Source organism: Pangasianodon hypophthalmus, chromosome 29, assembly GCF_027358585.1.
Source record: "Pangasianodon hypophthalmus isolate fPanHyp1 chromosome 29, fPanHyp1.pri, whole genome shotgun sequence".
Classification (NCBI taxonomy): domain Eukaryota; kingdom Metazoa; phylum Chordata; class Actinopteri; order Siluriformes; family Pangasiidae; genus Pangasianodon; species Pangasianodon hypophthalmus.
In genome coordinates, this window is record NC_069738.1 from 8242793 (window position 1) to 8260886 (window position 18094).

At 37.8% G+C, this 18094-nt stretch overlaps 2 protein-coding genes across 3 annotated transcripts; one reads left to right on the forward strand and one right to left on the reverse strand.

Moving 5' to 3' along the window:
- Positions 1 to 1441: 1441 nt before the first annotated feature.
- ppp1r10 (protein phosphatase 1, regulatory subunit 10) lies at positions 1442 to 12097 on the reverse strand. Of its 2 annotated transcripts, none has more exons than XM_026942288.3 (18): positions 11557 to 12097; positions 7435 to 7547; positions 7209 to 7295; positions 6947 to 7082; positions 6787 to 6838; positions 6461 to 6547; positions 6168 to 6299; positions 5841 to 5946; positions 5598 to 5701; positions 5370 to 5473; positions 5088 to 5247; positions 4796 to 4936; positions 4454 to 4700; positions 4236 to 4311; positions 3806 to 4018; positions 3577 to 3712; positions 3002 to 3364; positions 1442 to 2901 (listed from the first exon to the last, which is right to left on the reverse strand). In XM_026942288.3, the coding sequence occupies exons 2-18, from the start codon at positions 7539 to 7541 to the stop codon at positions 2777 to 2779; spliced, it is 2376 nt and encodes a 791-aa protein (XP_026798089.1). In that variant the 5' UTR covers positions 7542 to 7547; positions 11557 to 12097; the 3' UTR covers positions 1442 to 2776. The 2 variants fall into 2 exon arrangements, with proteins under 2 accessions (XP_026798089.1, XP_026798090.1); XM_026942289.3 differs by having other exon boundaries at positions 10180 to 12097.
- A 1140-nt stretch (positions 12098 to 13237) lies between these two features.
- Positions 13238 to 18092, forward strand: mrps18b (mitochondrial ribosomal protein S18B). The gene is made up of 8 exons (XM_026942278.3): positions 13238 to 13301; positions 15313 to 15464; positions 15640 to 15802; positions 15891 to 15988; positions 16977 to 17045; positions 17145 to 17211; positions 17302 to 17361; positions 17443 to 18092. Exons 1-8 carry the CDS (start codon positions 13253 to 13255, stop codon positions 17637 to 17639), a joined length of 855 nt encoding a protein of 284 aa, XP_026798079.3. The 5' UTR covers positions 13238 to 13252; the 3' UTR covers positions 17640 to 18092.
- Positions 18093 to 18094: the final 2 nt, after the last annotated feature.

Consider the following 18094-nt stretch of genomic DNA (forward strand, 5'->3'; position numbering starts at 1 on the left):
AGGGCTGATTAAAAGCCTCTGGGATAATGGCAGTCCGACAGCGATCAATGCTGCCTTTGTTCAGAGCTCAGGCAGCACCAGCCGTCTTCTACAGCCATGTTCTCACAAACAAAACGCACAATGAGTTCTCCGTCCTTCAGAAAAAAAAATATTTATGTTGCAAAATGATAAAAGGATAAAATGATAAAATGTGTTGTTTTTATCACACTTGAGAAATTAGAAGCCAGTTTCTTTTTGCTGAGCAAATGATCAAGGCCTTTTTTAGTGCAAGCAAAAAATGTGGATGCAGGAAGGCTAAAGGATATCAGGTACAGAACTCTGAATGGGTGTGTGGATTTTCTATCAGTGAATTGCTGAGGTGTACTGAAACCCTCTTGGTCATGTCAATATTTGCCTCTAAGGGCGGAGTGTTGAGGCCACTCCTGTTCATATACACACACACACACACATACACACACACACCACTCCAGGCCCACCCTGAGAACACGGATGTGCCGGTTAGGAAGTCAAACGAATAAACAGACACAATTCGGCCATAGCGACGAGCTAACAAGGTCTGGCTCACTGCTGTTGAAACAAAGCAGAAAGCAAACAATCACTAAGAGTGAACTTTATAAACCGCTTAGTATTTATCAATGACTGCAAAAAGGACTGACGTCATAGAACTACGTAGACTAGGAGTAAGTAAGGAATAAAACGCTTTGGAATGTGCTGTTAATTTCCTATCCTGAGTGTTTTATTCCTCTTACATCACAGCCATCTGTCAGTGAGCTTTAAAATAAGGAACGTCACACCATACTTTTTATCTATTTATAGTTACATTTAATGATGGAGAACATCCACAAAACAAGTTAGTTCCAGCTATAAATAGACGTTTCCTCACCACCCTCTTTTATCTCTCTTGAAGTTAAAACAAAAAATGAACTACTGCACTAAGACTGGAGACTCCTTCCAAAAATTTTATATAAATGTCTCCTCACAGAAAACTTCACAATTATAATTTTTTTTTTAAAAAATCAGTTTATGTCAAGTGACCACTATACAAGTCCTTGTGTACACTGTTACTGTAGAAACATATTAGAATTAGCTCATTAATATAAATTGGTTGTGCTTTTATAGAAAATTAATCTTATTATTTGAGTATTAAGAATAAATTTTATATCACATCTCAATTTGTCTCAATTTTATGTTTATTGCTTATTTTTATTTTCATTACTTTAAGTCTTTGATTTGTTTATGTTAATAAATCTTTTTTTCCCTCTCATTTTATGGGTTGTTTTAATTGTTCTTTTTTCCCTTGTTTTTTTAATATTAATTAATGGTTTAAATTTTGTTATAGAACATATTTTTATCTCTCTAATTGTGAAGCACTTTGAGCTACATTTTATTTGCAAAGGGTCCTATATAAATAAAGTATTTTGTTTATTACTCAACACTAGAATTTATTTTTAGAACATTTATTAATACATGTAGAAAAACCCTTTACAGATTTTATATATGCTTATAAATGTGTCTTTGCAATATATTGTACTCAGACACACATACCTCTATAACACAAACAAAACCTCATTCGGATAGAGGTAAAAAAAAAAAAAAAAGTTTTTTTTACAAAAAAATAAAAACAGAAAAAAAAGAAAGAAAAACAATGTAGTCCCACAAGAGACACAAAGGCCACTGTTTTCACAGAAAACACTAGAGTTGGCCCAGAGAGTGGTTCAGAGCCTCAGGCTCAGTTCAGCACTGGTGTATGAGGATATACGTGACCGTGACTAGTCACAACTTGAGTGTGTGACTGCATGAATACACACACAGACTGAATGAAATGACAACGAATGATATCACCCTAATTGCCCTGATTGTCATATTTTACACAAGTTTAGTTTAGAATAGTCAAACATTAATAGCTATCTAGGGAACATTATTATAAGCCATACACACTTTTCATGTGTGTGTGAATCCAGCTTTATATCAGCCAGGTAGCTGAGGGCACAGTTGTTCACCCAACAGACTTTGGAATAAAAATGGAGAGGTGCTAGAATGTGCTGTTATATACCACAGGTGATAACAGAGAGGCGCTGTCTATAATGTGAACCTGCTTAAACGGAGAAACAGCACATTTTCACACATTCAACAATTATTAAAAAAACAAAAACACCTACAAATGGGAACACATTCACACTTCAAAGGTTCTGTAGTGCTGAACCAAATTCATAGTCTCACAGTAAAAAAAAAAAAAAAAAAAAAAAAAAAAATCATGGGTACCAGCAAAGCAAGCACAACTCATAACAGTGTAAATCAAACGTAAGCTGCAATAGTGGTCATCAAAGAGTGGCACATTCTTCAGCAGTTTTAAATCAGTGTTGTACATATGACCACAAAAATATATATAATATCTACACCAGTGATCTTAACACTGAGTTTCTGTATTTACACAGGAAGAGCCTATTTACACACAATCACTGCAGTCTTTAGCTTGTTCTTATGAATAAGTCATTAGTAAGCTTTAATTTCCATTTTCCATAGAAAAAGATGAGGAAAAACCGTGCCGAGGTCTGGCCGAACTGTTGGTGCATCTCATCGTCTCTGATCAGGCAGCTGTAAACACTGAAGAGGAATCAAATTGTCTTGTTTAAAAAAAAAAAAAAAAAGAAAGAAAGAAAGAAAAAAGAAAAAAAAAGTCTTCAAAATGTAGTCTACTGCCCTCTAGTGAAAGTAAGTGGCAGGATCACAACCAGTGTAAGTGTTCGGGGTTGAAGAGAGTCTGATGAGGTCAGAGTTAATGCCCGTGCTGAGGGGGTAGAGGAGGACCGTTCACACCTGGGTGGTAGAAAGCGCAGTTGTTTTCGTATCTGCAGTTCCCTTTCATCATGAAATGCCGACACACAGGTCTTTTGGACATGTCTAATGAGAAAGAAGGCATGAATAAAGTAAACATAAGCTCACAAAGATACCAATAATATGTTAAAAACCAGAAATTCAAAAGCATTAAATATGATCTTACCACCCATGTTGTTGTGTCCTCCGCGCGGTCCCCCTCGTCCTCCCCGTCCTCTGAATCCTTGGTCTCCTCCTCTTCCTCTCCCACGGTGGAAATGTCCGCCCCGGTGTGGTCCTCCCCGCATAGAGTCGTCTCCCCAGTAGTTTCCGTTGTCCCCTCCTCTGCCCTGAGGTCCGGGTGGAGGACCCATCATGCGAGGACCTCCTCCGCCGAACGGAGGTCCGTGCCCATGAGGAGGGGGCGGGTGACCGAAATGAGGCCCGCCAGGTGGCTTGTTCGGTGGGTAACCGCCGTTCATGGGCATTGGCATGTTCATGTTGTTGTTCACATTCATGCCAGGACCGTGGCCAAGCAGACCTGCATTCACTACGAACAGGAAATCACAATGCAAATGGTAAGTCTTTAATATTACTCCAGTGTGTTCTACTGTTTACGCACAAATACACTAATAACGACAGCTAATAAACATTTATGTAAACATATTCTGTAATATGTGTAATTATCTGTGTAATTCAAAAGAAGGGAAGAATTTGTGGTTGTATGTCTAAATAAGTCAGCGTTTAATCTGAACTGCTTACTAGGTGGAGCGTTGCCCTGCTGGTTCTGGTTTTGGTTCTGGTTCTGCTGCAGAGATCCCAAAAGTTGTTTGATCTTGTCAGAGAAATCAGGCTGCTTAATGAGGTCCTCTGCGGACTGGTTAGACCCCTGAGCACCCTAAACATACATCAAAGGCAAACAAATTAGCCACTGGACACCGAAGACACTCATTAGAAAGGAAGGCAGCGGGGGGGACGCTGGGAAACGCACCATGATGGAGCTGAGGAGTTCTTGGACGTTCACAGCTGGATTGTTGGGAGGTGGTGCATTGCTCTGAGCTTGGGGGCTGCGGTTGCTGTTCAGGCTGACCATGAGATTAGCAAGAACAGGAGGCAGCTTGGAGCCCTCCTGGGTTGCAGGGGCAGGGCACGATGCAGCAGTATCAGCAGTTTCCATGTAGCTGTCCTCCATCATCGTACAGTCCTGAATCATCACAGAGACAGAGGGCATAACAGTTAAAGGATATAATCCACCATGAAGGACTTACAAATCAATATTTATATCCATCATGTCTGAAAATTAGCTAGTTAGCAATATTTCCCCTGTGACATCAGAGAGGCACACAACTGCTGAGAAATTCGATGGCATCAATTCACTGATATGGCAGACTGCATGTGAGTGAAGGCATCAAGGTGCGTACCTCATCCAGAGGAATGAGACGTGGTGGCATTGGCTCATAAGGCTCTGGATCTGGCTCATGTGGGCTGTCTGGGACACTAAATGGGAAGAGGAAGACAACTTTAGACCTACAGGGCATGATATTAAAATGTCCAAAACATATCTGGGAAAACATTAATGAATGTGGCAATAATTGTTTTTAAAAAGCCATGAGAAGTTTTCAAGCGAATAGATGCTCACCTCTCCTTGTTGAGGAAGATCTCCTGAAGGATGCCCATCTCTCTGTCCCTCTGGGTCATCTTCTCACTGCTGTTGGACCCTGGAGTGACCAGACAGCCTGACAAGGTCAAAGGTCGCGGGGGTGTCCAGGGCACCCGCTCTTCCATGGCATCATGTGAGAGTCGTCGGGCCATCTCGAACGTGTGCCTGTCCATCATCAGCTCCCGCTTGGCCGCTTCACCAAAATCTTTAATCTTATTGACATTTACTGAGGAAGGCACAAATAATGTGAATTATTACCTGCAAAGCTACCTTCCTTTAAACACATGTACAGAGTTGTGAGTGAGACGGTTCTGTCCTTACCTCTCTCTGTCTCATCCAGATCAAAGTAAAAATATTCTTTGAGCTGCTCTTCCTCAGCCCAGCGAACGCTCTTCTTCTTCTTGCCTTTCTTTGTCAGACTCTCTTCCTCTCCACGTGGCTCTGAAAGTGCATTAGGCTTATCTGCACAAGAGAAAGACAATATTTTTTTTGTTGAGTAAGTGACAGAACATCTTCATAATCACACTACAGGATTCCAGACACCTTCACTTCATTCCACTATACATTTAATAACCTGTAGTATGCCTAATAGTCCTAATGGGGGGGAACTTACCAGTGTCCATAGCCTCAGGGTCCTCAGTGGGGACAGGTGTCCCTGGCTGTTCCAGGTCTTGGGGCTCGTGTGGAGGAGTGTGAGACGCAGGAGCCTCAGGGGAAGAAGGCTTGGTCTGCGTGCTTGAGTATGGCTGGGGCTTGCTTTCAAACGGACATGGCTGTGGAAGATTGGAAGAAAAAGTGAATTTTACTGTTTATTTATTCCTCTGGAAGAACAGCTAGGGGGAGAGAGAGGAAAAAAAACAAAAACAAACCAAAAAAAAAAAAACTTCCAGCCTACCTTGTTAGAGGTAGGAGAGGCTGCCTTAGGTTTCTTCTTCTTGATCTTGATTCCAGGCACTGGAGCAGAATTAAGCGCATCCAGAAAGCCCAGGCTCTCCATAGCTAATGGAATGGACAGACAGACAAAACACCTTTAAAACAGACTGGCAAGCTTCATAAATAGACAGAAAATCTTTTAATTATATTACATCATTATGGGCATAAAATGCCAAAATGGTATGCTTACGTTGTGGAGGTATGAGCTTGACTTTGATTTCTTTGGCTGAGTTGGGGGTGGTGTTAAGAGGCTTGTACTTTTTCTCCACAGGTGGAGCGTCTGATAGACCAGAGCTGGAGGAAGCAACATGACCAAGCTTAAAATTCAACCATATTACCAGCAGAGGGCAGCAAATGCAACATGTTTACTTAATGGAGGATGTGTAACACAAAAGCAGATTATTAGGGGATTATTACGAAATGTATAACTTACCTAGGTCTCTTAAGGACAGCAGGTTTGATGTTGTATTTGTCTCCAAGCTGGGGGACTGCAGGGGCCTTTTTCGTAGGGACGGGTGTTGGAGTCTCTACCTCCAAACCTGTTCGAATGAAGATATACAAATTAATCAAAAGAGAAATGCCTATAAAATCATCCGATCAAATCTAAAACATCATTAAACCTAATAGCAATTAACCTATTACATTATATTCTCTCACTGAACAGATTACAAAATCTAGCCTAATATATTAACATTTTAGAAGACTACAAAATATAAACACATTGTATATCAACGTGACATCATAAATCTGGAGACCAGACCTGTGGAGCGAATCTTCGCATGACTGGGTGCATGGGCCTTTGGCTTTTCTCTTTTCTTCTCCTCTTCTGTCCCTTTCTCCCCAGCCTTTACCTCAGGACGCACTTTAATGTCTTCCTTCTTTCGTTTCTTGTCTGAAAAACATTAAGAGCGTGATGAATATTGAAGCACCACATAAAAGAACATGAACTCAAATTTTATTGTATTATGACAAATTATGTGGGTGAGAATGAAACACAAGAGGGTGATGAAATCCTTACAAGAATGAAATGAAAGAAAGAGAAAAATGCATTACCGTTAGGCGAGGCGCCACTGGAAACACTCTGAGAGCGGATGATGGCCATCCAACCATCCACAAGTACCAAGGCGAGCTTTCTCAACTCTGCAAAGAACAAATCCGACAGACACGACTGAGCAAACAGGAAGAAATTTCAAAAATGTGTTAAGCCAGGCATGAGTGAATTGTCTATATGGAACAGGGTTCTTGTGATCGAACATGACCAGCACAGTGCTTTGTTATTTATTAGATTAGAGGGTGTCAGGAGACATGCTCCTCAACACGTTCCTCTTGAAGTTTTATCTACATGTATACGTCAGTGTACACCATGACTGGACTCTTACCTTCCGTCTCCCCGCTCTTGCTCAGATGCTTAACCAACTTCGCTGTGTTGTTCTAGTATTATAAAGCGCAAAAAAAAAAAAAAAAAAGGGAATGATTAGAAAATATTCAAAAAAGTGTTTATATAAACAGCATTGGCAAGAGCTTGAAGTAAAGAGCTACCTGTTTGAGATGGTCCACCGTGAGAGGCAGTTTCTGCAGAGTGAGCAGAATGAGCTGCAGCATTGGGGTATTGGTGGTCGTCTTAGAATAAGTCAACCAAGAGTTCAGCAACTTGTAGCCACCAACACGGATAAATCTGTAAAGCAGAATAAATTTAGTTTGGGACAGACTCATGTAAAGCCTATAAAGCTGCACTGTGGTCGTATGTACCAGTATAGCTACATATATATATATATATATATACACATATACACACACATACCGATTAAGGATGTCATGTGATTTGGTCTGCAGTAAGATGTTCAGATACATGCACCTGCTGACCATTTTATGAGAGGCCTTCATGAGACTGCACAAAGAAAGAAAAAAAAAAGAGAGAGTAAGAATAAATCATGAGATTCAAATAATAATGAAATAAGGTTCACCAATTCTAAAAAAAAAAAAATCTGTATCTCCATGCACCTGTACAGTATGTGTTCAACTCTCACCTGAATACTTTGGCAACGCCCTCCAGGCTTCGGAGCTCACCATCCTTCCCCAGTAGAGCCTCCACTCCTTTCAGCACCTCCCTGGGGTCCACTGGGCCCACTGCCATTACAGCCTACACACACAGACAGGGCAGAGAGAGAGAGAGAGAGAGAGAGAGAGAGAGAGAGAGAGAGAGAGAGAATAAGTGGCATTTATACACTGTCTGAGGCTACACAATGGTTGTTACTGTGGAGTATCTGTGCTGTAAGTGAATCACCACGGCTGTCGCTAACCCTGAAGATTAAAAAAAGGTTTGGTCAAAGTAGAGAGCTCATTGGAACACAAAATACCACACACAGGGGCTGAAATCAGCTGAGCACTATGCAAGCTTTACTGGGCTACAAACTAAGCCACAAAAAAGCCAATATGATGATATCTATCAGGAAATTCCAGTCAGCTGTCATCCTTATTCCATCATACCAACAATTCAACAAGTCTTGAATTTAGTCGATCTACACGAAGAGCTATTGGTTGAGCTTGACTGTACAATTGCATCACTTCAACAGACGTCAGGCCAAAGTCAATCATGATCCCAGATCTGACACCACAACAAGGAAGCACTGATGGGACAGGTTTGGTCATGTGGCATAAAATCAGCATGAGACTTTCCATAAGTATGTTCATGAACCTGGCTGGGCCTGCTTTAAAATAAAAGCACTGGCATTTGAATGTAAGAATGGCTTGCAAAGTACACACAAAGCTTCAGTGACACAAACTCTATGTTTGGATAATTCAAAAAATGGAATGATAAAGTTGACCAGCTTATATGGTATGAAAAAGGTATATGCATGATGAACATGACAGACAAAATGACTCTGCACTACAATATGATTTCCCTCTAGCTGATCTCTGGCATATAACACTGCTGACATATTAAAATATACCCACATATTAACAAAATAAACTGTATGTAATTGAGTTTTAGGTGGGAGGTAATGTCTGGAAGGAATGAAAATCTTTTATGTTAATACTGTTCATAAGAGGCATACAATATTCACTGTGGCACAAACTTTACATGTGTATTATTACAACCTTGCTACAACACATGACCCACCTGCTCTCCTTATCATGATGTGTATGTAAATATTTGCAAGGGACTATATACATGATTTCTGACATGGTCATTTTCCAAGCCTAGTTAGAACTAAAAAAAAAAAATAAAAAAAAACTTTCAGTGTACTTGATTATTATTTTTAACAGGTAGTCATGTGTGAATTTATTTAATTGCATTTTGGTTACAGAAGAGTTATTGAAAATTACATATATAAAATGCATACTGGAGGAGAAAGTACAAAAAGCTAAACACTGAACAGCAATTTTATTATTATTCAACTGTTTTACTACACCTGTGATCATTGTGATGCTCTGTGTGAGTCATTTCTATTGCACAGTAAAATACTGAAATATTGATCTCTTTGAAGAAGCTTTGTGAAAATTTGTCACATTGGGATAAAAAAATATTCCCACAAAAAAACACAATTAAAAAAGAACTGAAATGAAAACATGTATATTAGTCAGTACAACATACACACCTCCTTTCCAGGTAGCAGTGAAAACTGCTTAAGGTAATCACCAAGCCACAGATGTAGCTCTCACCTGATAACAGGATTGTGTAATACTTTCTCTAAGACAAACACTAAGACATACTTGTATATGAAACCTGCAGCCCTAAACACTAAGACTATATAAGTGTATATATCTTTATCAGATATACATACATTTATTACTAATATTCATGCAATGATTATATATCAACATACATATTTTAAAAAAGGTAAATCCTCCAGAGTTTTTAATGTAATAGCTGCACTATGTTGCTATTAACTGGTCAAGACTGTTAATAAACTATAAATTAAAACTTTCTTTATGTACTTTGGTGCCATCGAGTAGTCAAAATTGTTAATCACTGTTGAATAATAAATCAAATGCAGGTGATAGAGGTTGTTTACAAATAGATGAAACAGAGAAATGATTGATTTTAATCCTTAAAATTATGTGTATCCAAAAAAAAAAAAAAAAAAAAAAAAAAAACACCAAAATGTTACTATTCTGTAGACATGATACAGAACTAAAAAATATATTATTGAAAACATTGTTTATAAACTGTGAAGGGCAATGTGATTAGTAAATTATTTACAAAATTTAAAAAAATAAATAAATAAAAATAAAGTCTACAGGAGCATTTCAAGTGGTTGGGTCCACTGAGTTGTAACCTTACAGCAGACCAGCCTATGAGGAAATCATGCTCTTTTTTTTTTTTTTTTTTTTTTTTTTTGGAAGCAGCACTCTTATTAAATAGGCGGAATGTTGGGCGGAGCTACCGACGCGCTCTCGCCCCGCCCACTCTGCGTCGTCAGGCTTTAAGAATCTCCTTCAGCCGCTCAGTGTAAAGCAGAACCCAGGGATCTCTGATCATACACACACACACACTTACTTTTGGACTGTACAATACCAAAAACTACATCCGGGCTTCATAATACACAACGACAAACGATTTTAATATCTAAAACTATGAGGTAAAGATGATCTTAAGCTTCAGCATGCAACTTGTATCTTGAAAAAAAAATATATATATATGTGCTTGTATGCTAATTTTTCCGAGTGGCGAGAAAGCTAATTGGGATAAAAAATGTAAATAAACTTCTAGAAATCATTTGTAACCAGAGATAATGTGAGTCGTGTGAGGAAATCATGTTGTGTCTTACCCGTAAAAGTGTTGTTGAAGTTTTTTTTAGTCTCTGAATTCAGTATCGACCTCCGTTACACGGTACAATACACACTCCTGAAAATGTCACAACTGTTACACACTGTACACACAGTAAACACAGCTGGCAGTTACTCAGGGAACCCAAAGAAACACAAGTGAACGCGCCTGCCAGAAATATCACACAAGAAATATAGTGAATAATCTTCAGATCGAGAATAAACACCACATTTGACCTGCAGACGGAGTTATTCTCGGACTGTAGAGCTCCTGTTTAAACCCTCACACAGGGATTATCTATGGTCTGGTACAAAATGTAACTCACGCTTTTTCTTTTCTTTTTTTTTTTTTTTTAAATACACAATGTTGTTGAAATAAATGACCCATTAATCACAATAAATCTGCATGACAAACCCGGTGATTTGATAATGACCACGCCACGCTGTGTTAAACAGATGCGTTATATAAATGGGAGTTTACAGAAGCCCCGCTGCGGCTCTCGCCATCTGTCGGAGTCCTGCGCGTGCGGCTCTACATTCCCTGAAGCCCGCGCTAAGCCCCGCCCCCTTTTCCTTTAACCGCTTAGCGTTCGAGAAGAAGCCCGGGCGCCATCTTGAAATACACAAACAACCCCGAAAACTATTTACATTCATTTCACCCGATATTCATTTACACTCGCAGAAAAAAAAAAAAGGAAGAGTCAAAAAATAGAATTCCGACCGACTCTGTTTAGAACAACATGAGACAACCCGAGCAAACAAGTCCGAGCTGGTCTCAAAGCCAAAGCCACCATTGCCTTGCTCTCAGCAAAGGACAACCTGTCCGCCATTTTAAAAGCAAAACACGACTAGACAAACAGCCTCGACATTTCGCAGCTACAATTTCACTACAAGCTAACCGACTGCCATTTATACACTTTTTTTGAGGTTTATTTCACCCGTAGCTACAAAAGATAAGCCAATAATCAAACATTTCAGCCCCTGTAATATCCACAGTCGTCATCGTGCAATCTTTATGGGCAGATTGCGTTGAATGTCCCAATGAGCTCTCCTTTCAAAAGCACAAGTTAATTACATCCTGCTTTATGCTGCGGCAATCTTTATGAACAGATTGCTTATGAGAAGCGATCGCTAGCTTATATTTAAATTTTTTTAATCATTAATTAATAGAATATGAATCCGTCTCACACACACAAAGAGAAACAGGGCGTTTGGCCACTGCTAACTTTGCGGTGTGAGCTCATACGCTAACTAGCTAGCTTTACTCGCTTTATCACAGCTTTCATCTGACTGCTTAAGTAATAATTTATCATTTTCAAGACAGGCAATTGATTAACCGTTAAATTTCGATTCAAATTGGTTTGAAAGTAAACACTTACTATTTATAACTCCTCTGCGTCTCGGGTACCTATAATATTTTGTGCTTAACAGCAACAATTTTCAGAACAGTTTTAGACAGCTTAAACTGTCATGACTCTATATCATTTTGACTGAAAATGACTTAATGGGCGGGAATGATGTGGCTAGAATGCTAGCTTTTCCTTCTTGAATAATCTGGAGCAAAAAAGTAGAAGTCAAATGTCCGTTACTCGAGTAGAAAAAACATTTTTGGGGGGATTTTGATCTTCATACAGTTGGAAAAATCCTCGACGCCAAGAGCTTCAGTGAGATTCAGTGAGATTGATACCTGGAACAAAGCAGATGAACAAACGTCGATTAAGAAAAAAAAAACATGATGGATGTAATAAGGGGGAAAAAATAATATCAGAAGTCGCTCATAATTCTCAATATTAAAGTTCAAACAAAACAAGGACCAAAAACATGAATAACTTATAATTAAATAGCGTTTCTGGAAAAAATTGTGGAAACCACCCCCACAGCAACACTTACCTCAGACAAATCCAGGAATGATCTAGAAGGGTGGGACCGGCTTTATATACCGATGACGATTTTTTCGTCATAGGGCTTGTCGAGCATGCGCAGATGGGCCTGTGAGCTGTGGCGCACGCGCCCTCGCTCGAAACGACCTTTTGTTCGTCAAGGACAACAGCCCATCCCCCATCATGTCCTCTCTTCCTTTCTTTAAAAGCAAAACAATAGGGAATTATATAGAGAATAAGACTAGAGCACAGAAGAGATATTAAACATTAGATTAGGACATTGCGAGCTGTGGTAGTTTTTGTTATATGAGAATTCAGTTGTCATAAAATAATAATTGTAATCCATATTGTGAAAATATCTACCTTTAATTCCATAGACAGGGTTATCATCAAGGCACATTAAAAAAGAGAGAGTCTGAAATATTGACAAATCTCACCACAATGTGTTTTCCACAAATGTAAAGTTTTGAGGTTTAAGGATGACCTCATTTTTAAATCTTTGTTAATGTTTTCACACAAGCAACCACTTCCTATAGAAATCCCCTAGCATGTCCTCCCTATTGTGTGCTCTATCCCCCACCGCCATGTACTTTTTTCACAAACCCTTAGCTAAATTCCCCCTTTTCTTTATTTAAATGCAAAACAACACAGAATTACACAAATAAGAAATGAGAGAAATACAGAGACTTGATTGTTTTAGCTGGGATAAGAGACATATAGACATTACATATGCATATTGTCCACTGGAAGCTTAAGTAGTTTTTGTTATATGTGCAATTATATTGCCATAAAATAATGTTTAAAATCTGACCTTTTGTACAAAGGAATAATCACATAATGTCACATATTTGCTTTATATGTATATAGAGACCTAGAAATTGTGCAACATCTCGAATAATTAATAGTCAAGATATTTCAAATTTCCTTTTTTTTTCTTGTTTTGTTTTAGAATTTTCAAAATTCAAAAACTTTCTGTTTATTTCCAGTTTTTAAAAAAATCCCAGATTTTCAATGTGATCTCAGACTTTTGGACCCCACTGTATATATCAGGAAACAACTTTTCAGGGATATATATAACACAAATCCTACTCCCTCTCGTATTTAATTTACTTCTGAGCTAAGCTGTTGTTTACTTTTGTTTTAGATGTAAACTGTACCAATCTGTTACAGTGAATTATCTGTCTGTGTTACAGGAATGGATGAACACTGTCATCAGACCTGCATTGAAGAATTTCACTACTCAAGTAAGTACAAAATTATGAAATTGTTTTATTAATGAGAAAAGAGATGAAATAGAAAGTGTATAGGCGATAACTAGATGAAAGGGAATTCACTGTTTGTAATGGTGTCACATGAAACAATGAACACTCCAATAAAAAGAGCTGTTCACCGGCTGTGTGAACTATTTCAAATACAAATCAATATGGATGTGAATCGAGTGTCTGAGTTTTGTTCAAGAATTGTACCAGGTGTAGCACAACACACTTTAATTGATTAATTTATATGACCCATACTCAGGTTAAAGGTCTATAATCCTCCATGGTCACTGAAAGGAATTTTTCAGACTTTTACAGGGTAACAGTAGTGCTAATAAGGCAAATAAAATAATTACTCGAACATTCAGATATCAAACATTAATACACACACACACACACACACACAGTTGTGTGGAGCTCTCCCTCTGTAAAGTATCCAACAAAGTTGACAAAATCAGTCAAATAATCATTTTAGTGCTACAGTTTAAGAGATGTTATGGTGCAATTTATCCGGAAAAAAAAAAAGAAAAAAAGCTTGATGTGACCAAAATATAAAATACAGAAATTAAATCAATTAAAAAATTAATTACAAAAAGATAAATGAATATATAATGGCTCACTGCAAAAGTTACAGCTGAAGATGACATCATTTTAAATCTGTTTTGTGAAGATACATTCATATACATACAACAGTGTTTATCCCAAACTGTAATCATTTTACAGTATTCACAGGTTAAACCTATAAACAGAGCTGATATATATCTTTACATCAGACATGAAAAGAGTTAACAACAGCTAGAAAATGAAATAAAATGAATACAATAAATACAACAAAAACAGTAATTCAACAAATATTTGAATTCTCTCTGTGAGAGAAAGCATAACAAAGTAGTGGAGCATGTTATCTCTAATAAACTGAAGGAAATAATTTACAAAACTCTTTATCAATATTATCCAATAAATGCAGCCGTTAGTAGATATATCCATACTAAATGTACCTTTTGCAACACATAAGTTGAAGATATTTACCATTTATTCTTTTATTGCCCTTTCTCTACCTGAGTTTGGACTGATTTTGAAATGGACATGACAGCAAAATTGAACAAAGCCATAAATTTAAAACCAAGTGATATTTTACTTTGTTTACAAAACTCAAATTATTCAATTATTCTGTGTATATATATATATATATATATATATATATATATATATATATATATATATATATATATATATATATACACACACAGTACTGTCAAAAATCTTAGGCACATGCAAAGAAATGCTGTAGAGCAAAGATGCCTTCAAAAATAATGAAATTAAATGTTTCTACATTTAAAAAAAATGCTATAAAGAGCAGTAAACAGTAGTAAATGAAACAAAGTCAATATTTAGTGTGATGATCCTTCACTTAAAAAAAAATAGTAGTCTCACATACAATGTGTGCAGTTTTATAAGGAAATGAGCTGGAAGTGTTACTGAGCATCTTGCAGAAGCAGCTACAGTTCTTCTGGAGACTTTGACTGTTGACTCGCTTCTTATTTCTGCAGCGAAACCCAGCAGCCTTCATTATGTTTTTTTGTGTGAAAAGTGTCTCTTATGTAATCTGCTCCTTTCTTTACTGACATACAAACATTTTTGTGTAACATTTAATTTTGTGCTGGAAAACTGATGTTTGGAAATCTAAAATGTTTTTGTACTGAATCAGAAATGTAGAAGTCATAAAATAAAAATCTACAACAAAGGTTGCACAAAAAAAAAAGGGGTGCCTAAGACTTTTGGACAAATATATATATATATATATATATATATATATATGTAAGAGTGTGTTAAAACAGTGTTGGAGATATATATATATATATATATATATATACACACATCATATATACATTATATATACATATAATGAAATCTTTATTTCATTTCACATTCTCTGAACTGTTAACCAATGCAGCTGACTTCTTTATGCTTTGTATTTGACTCTTTTACTGAATGAAAGACAGTAAAGGAATAAAGACAGCGTTACTTCCTCTGTGCTCAACTTTAACCTCCTGCTCATTTAAAGACAAAATGGCGGCGTCCTTACAGAGCATCGTGAGAGCGGCTTGTCGCGTCTCTCCTGCTGTTTTCCAAAGAATTCATCGAGCTCAGGTTTGCTTGTTGTTTTTTAAATAAAAGCCTACAATACATGAATCAAGCTGCGTGTAGTAGAGTTAATGTTAATGCACGTATTGTAACTAATTAAATTGGGAAAGGAGTCTGCTAGCAAGCTAAAGAGGATACTGACAGCTGGGACTGATTAAAAAAAGTGTTATTTTTCTTCCAGACAGTACACAATGGAGTTAGGGTCCTGTTTGGTACTCCAGTCCTGAGACACTTTTTTAATTCTGCTAAACTGACATGTGATGGAGTTGCTGCTGGAGCAGCTGAGGCTTTAGAGTCACTTTCTCGTTACAGAGACAAACCATGGGAATACCTGGAAAGTGAAGGTACTGAGAAATCTGTTGTTGTTGTTGTTGTTTTTGGTAAAATATGTACATTTTCAGTGTAAATGCTTTTGTTTTGTTCTCTCTTCAGAGTACATTGAGCGCTATGGATCCAGACCTGTTTGGGCTGACTACAGAAGGAACCATAAAGGTGGTATCCCCCCTCAAAAGACCAGGAAGACCTGCATAGTATGTAACTGCCTTAATACACCATTATCTCCAACACTGTTTTAACACACTCTTACACACTCGCCTGTGGGAATCCTCATAACCATCGTAAAGGAAAACTCCACACTAAAACGCATTAAATATATTTATAATAAATATTTTTCTGATGTTCCAGATGATTCTGGTGATTAGTAGTTATTAGGTTATGTATTTTCATCATTCCTGTGAAGTTCGTCTGCCGTGTTGACGCCTCTGAGGAACAATGCTAGTGCGGTTACAGTGGCAAGCAGAATGAGAAAACATTTCACTGATCTTAACCATAGGAGATAATGGTCAGATTCTCAGTCACCATTTTCCTGTATCATCTTAATGAGCAATCCACTGGAGAAGTCCCAGAATGCAAAGCAGCGATACGACATAGTTGTGCCATCGTAGACCAGAGACTTGACTCGGCCATTGAGTAATCTACAAGATGAGTGTGATGGCGCTGACCGTAGCGTTAGCATAAAATTTGAAGCTGATCTGTTTAAGCAGAGTGTACAGATGAGGAGGTGCAAAAGCTGGACAGACAAAAGGACTAAAGCGCTGCTGCATCGCTCTGTTTAGGTAGAGATGAAGCAAAGAATAATTCTCATTGGTGGTACTATTAGCAGGTATTCAAACAGCATTGTGGGTAACAGAAAACTCTTCACATCACACTGAAGAAAGAAGTGTAAATTTAAAAAAAGGCAACTCAGAATTTCAATATAAGGTACATGGTGGACACAGCTGAAGAACATGTTGGTAATTAATATACAAGTCGTTCAGGGTGGATTTTTTTCCTTTAAGGGAATTAGCTGCATAAGTTTATTAGATGATCCCATGGAAAGGTCAAATTTGCTACAGTTGGAAAAACTGTGTTGCAAAACGGCCTCTCAGGCTTCAATACAGGCTTCTTTCAGTGACATTGGGGGAATTCAATGAGGAATTCATAGTCTTATCAGTTATTTTTGTTTGTATGTTGCAACAGCGAGGCGAGAAGATATGTGGGAACCCCTGTCCAATCTGCCGTGATCCAAATATAATCATCCACTACCAGGTTTGTACGTACACAGATATACTCAGTGTGTTTTTTCCCTTGTTGAGATTGTATACATGCTCTACAAAATGGTTTAAAATCTAATCTTTGTCTTTGTAGAACGTTAACTTGTTGCAACAGTTCATAAGCCCTCACACAGGAATGTTGTATGATCCTACTCGGACTGGTAATCCCACACATTTTTCCTCTTATGAGCTCAACTTTATAGTAAAATACATTTAGAGCCATCACCTCTGCTGTTTTTTATTCCCTTCAGGTGTATGCATGAAGCAACAGAAACTACTTAACAAGGCAGTTGAATCCGCAAGAGACCATGGTGAGACACAGTGACATCTGACGCAATAGCATTTGCATTTTGCATTTAAGTGGCATTTAAAAGATCGTTTTTCTCTTTTAGGCTTGATTCCCACCCAGTTACCTACTGTAGACTATTCTGGAGAGGACTTCTCAAATTCCCATGGTGCAGTGGGGCGTACACCCTTGCCACCTTCTTACACCCATGGTGAACCTTGGTATGCGTGGTACAGTGACATAGAGCCGGATGAACGGGAGCTGGCCCGAGTGAAGAAGATCTACAAACCTTACCTCAAGTAGAGATGTTTTCTTAATATTACATGCTGAGTAGGTTTCGGGGCACAGACTGAAGCTAGTCATGGACTGAGCAGTGATTTATAGAGCACGGATATATAATGTGTTGAGGAAACAGGCCCTAGCAGTAATATTTAAATTAAACAGTGATCTGGAATTGAGAGATATGGGACTTGGTACTATTAAAGTACTCTAACTTTTTATTCCTTATACTGTGATATTTAATAGATGATGAAAAATTACACCCATGCTACAGTCAATATTACTAAAATTCTAGTGATGTATTAGAAAAAGACAATTATTTCTGCTTTTCTTCTCAATCATATTCCACCAGAATTGGCAACTACTGCATTGAACTATGTATATACAGAGGTGAACTATGTATTTTGGACCTTATTCACCTGTAAATTGGTAATGTTTTGTTGTGAATTCCTCCAGAATAAAGAGACAAAGTACAAATG

Coding starts and splice junctions, on each gene's coding strand:
- ppp1r10 (XM_026942288.3), bottom strand. CDS start 7,541: ATGGCAGTGGGCCCAGTGGACCCCAGGGAGGTGCTGAAAGGAGTGGAG. Junction 7,083..7,208: donor TCACATGACATCCTTAATCG/GTATGTGTGTGT, acceptor TCTGCTTTACAG/ATTTATCCGTGTTGGTGGCT. Junction 6,548..6,786: donor CAAGAGCGGGGAGACGGAAG/GTAAGAGTCCAG, acceptor TGTTCTTTGCAG/AGTTGAGAAAGCTCGCCTTG.
- mrps18b (XM_026942278.3), top strand. CDS start 13,253: ATGGATGAACACTGTCATCAGACCTGCATTGAAGAATTTCACTACTCA. Junction 17,046..17,144: donor ATATAATCATCCACTACCAG/GTTTGTACGTAC, acceptor TTGTCTTTGTAG/AACGTTAACTTGTTGCAACA. Junction 17,212..17,301: donor GTATGATCCTACTCGGACTG/GTAATCCCACAC, acceptor TATTCCCTTCAG/GTGTATGCATGAAGCAACAG.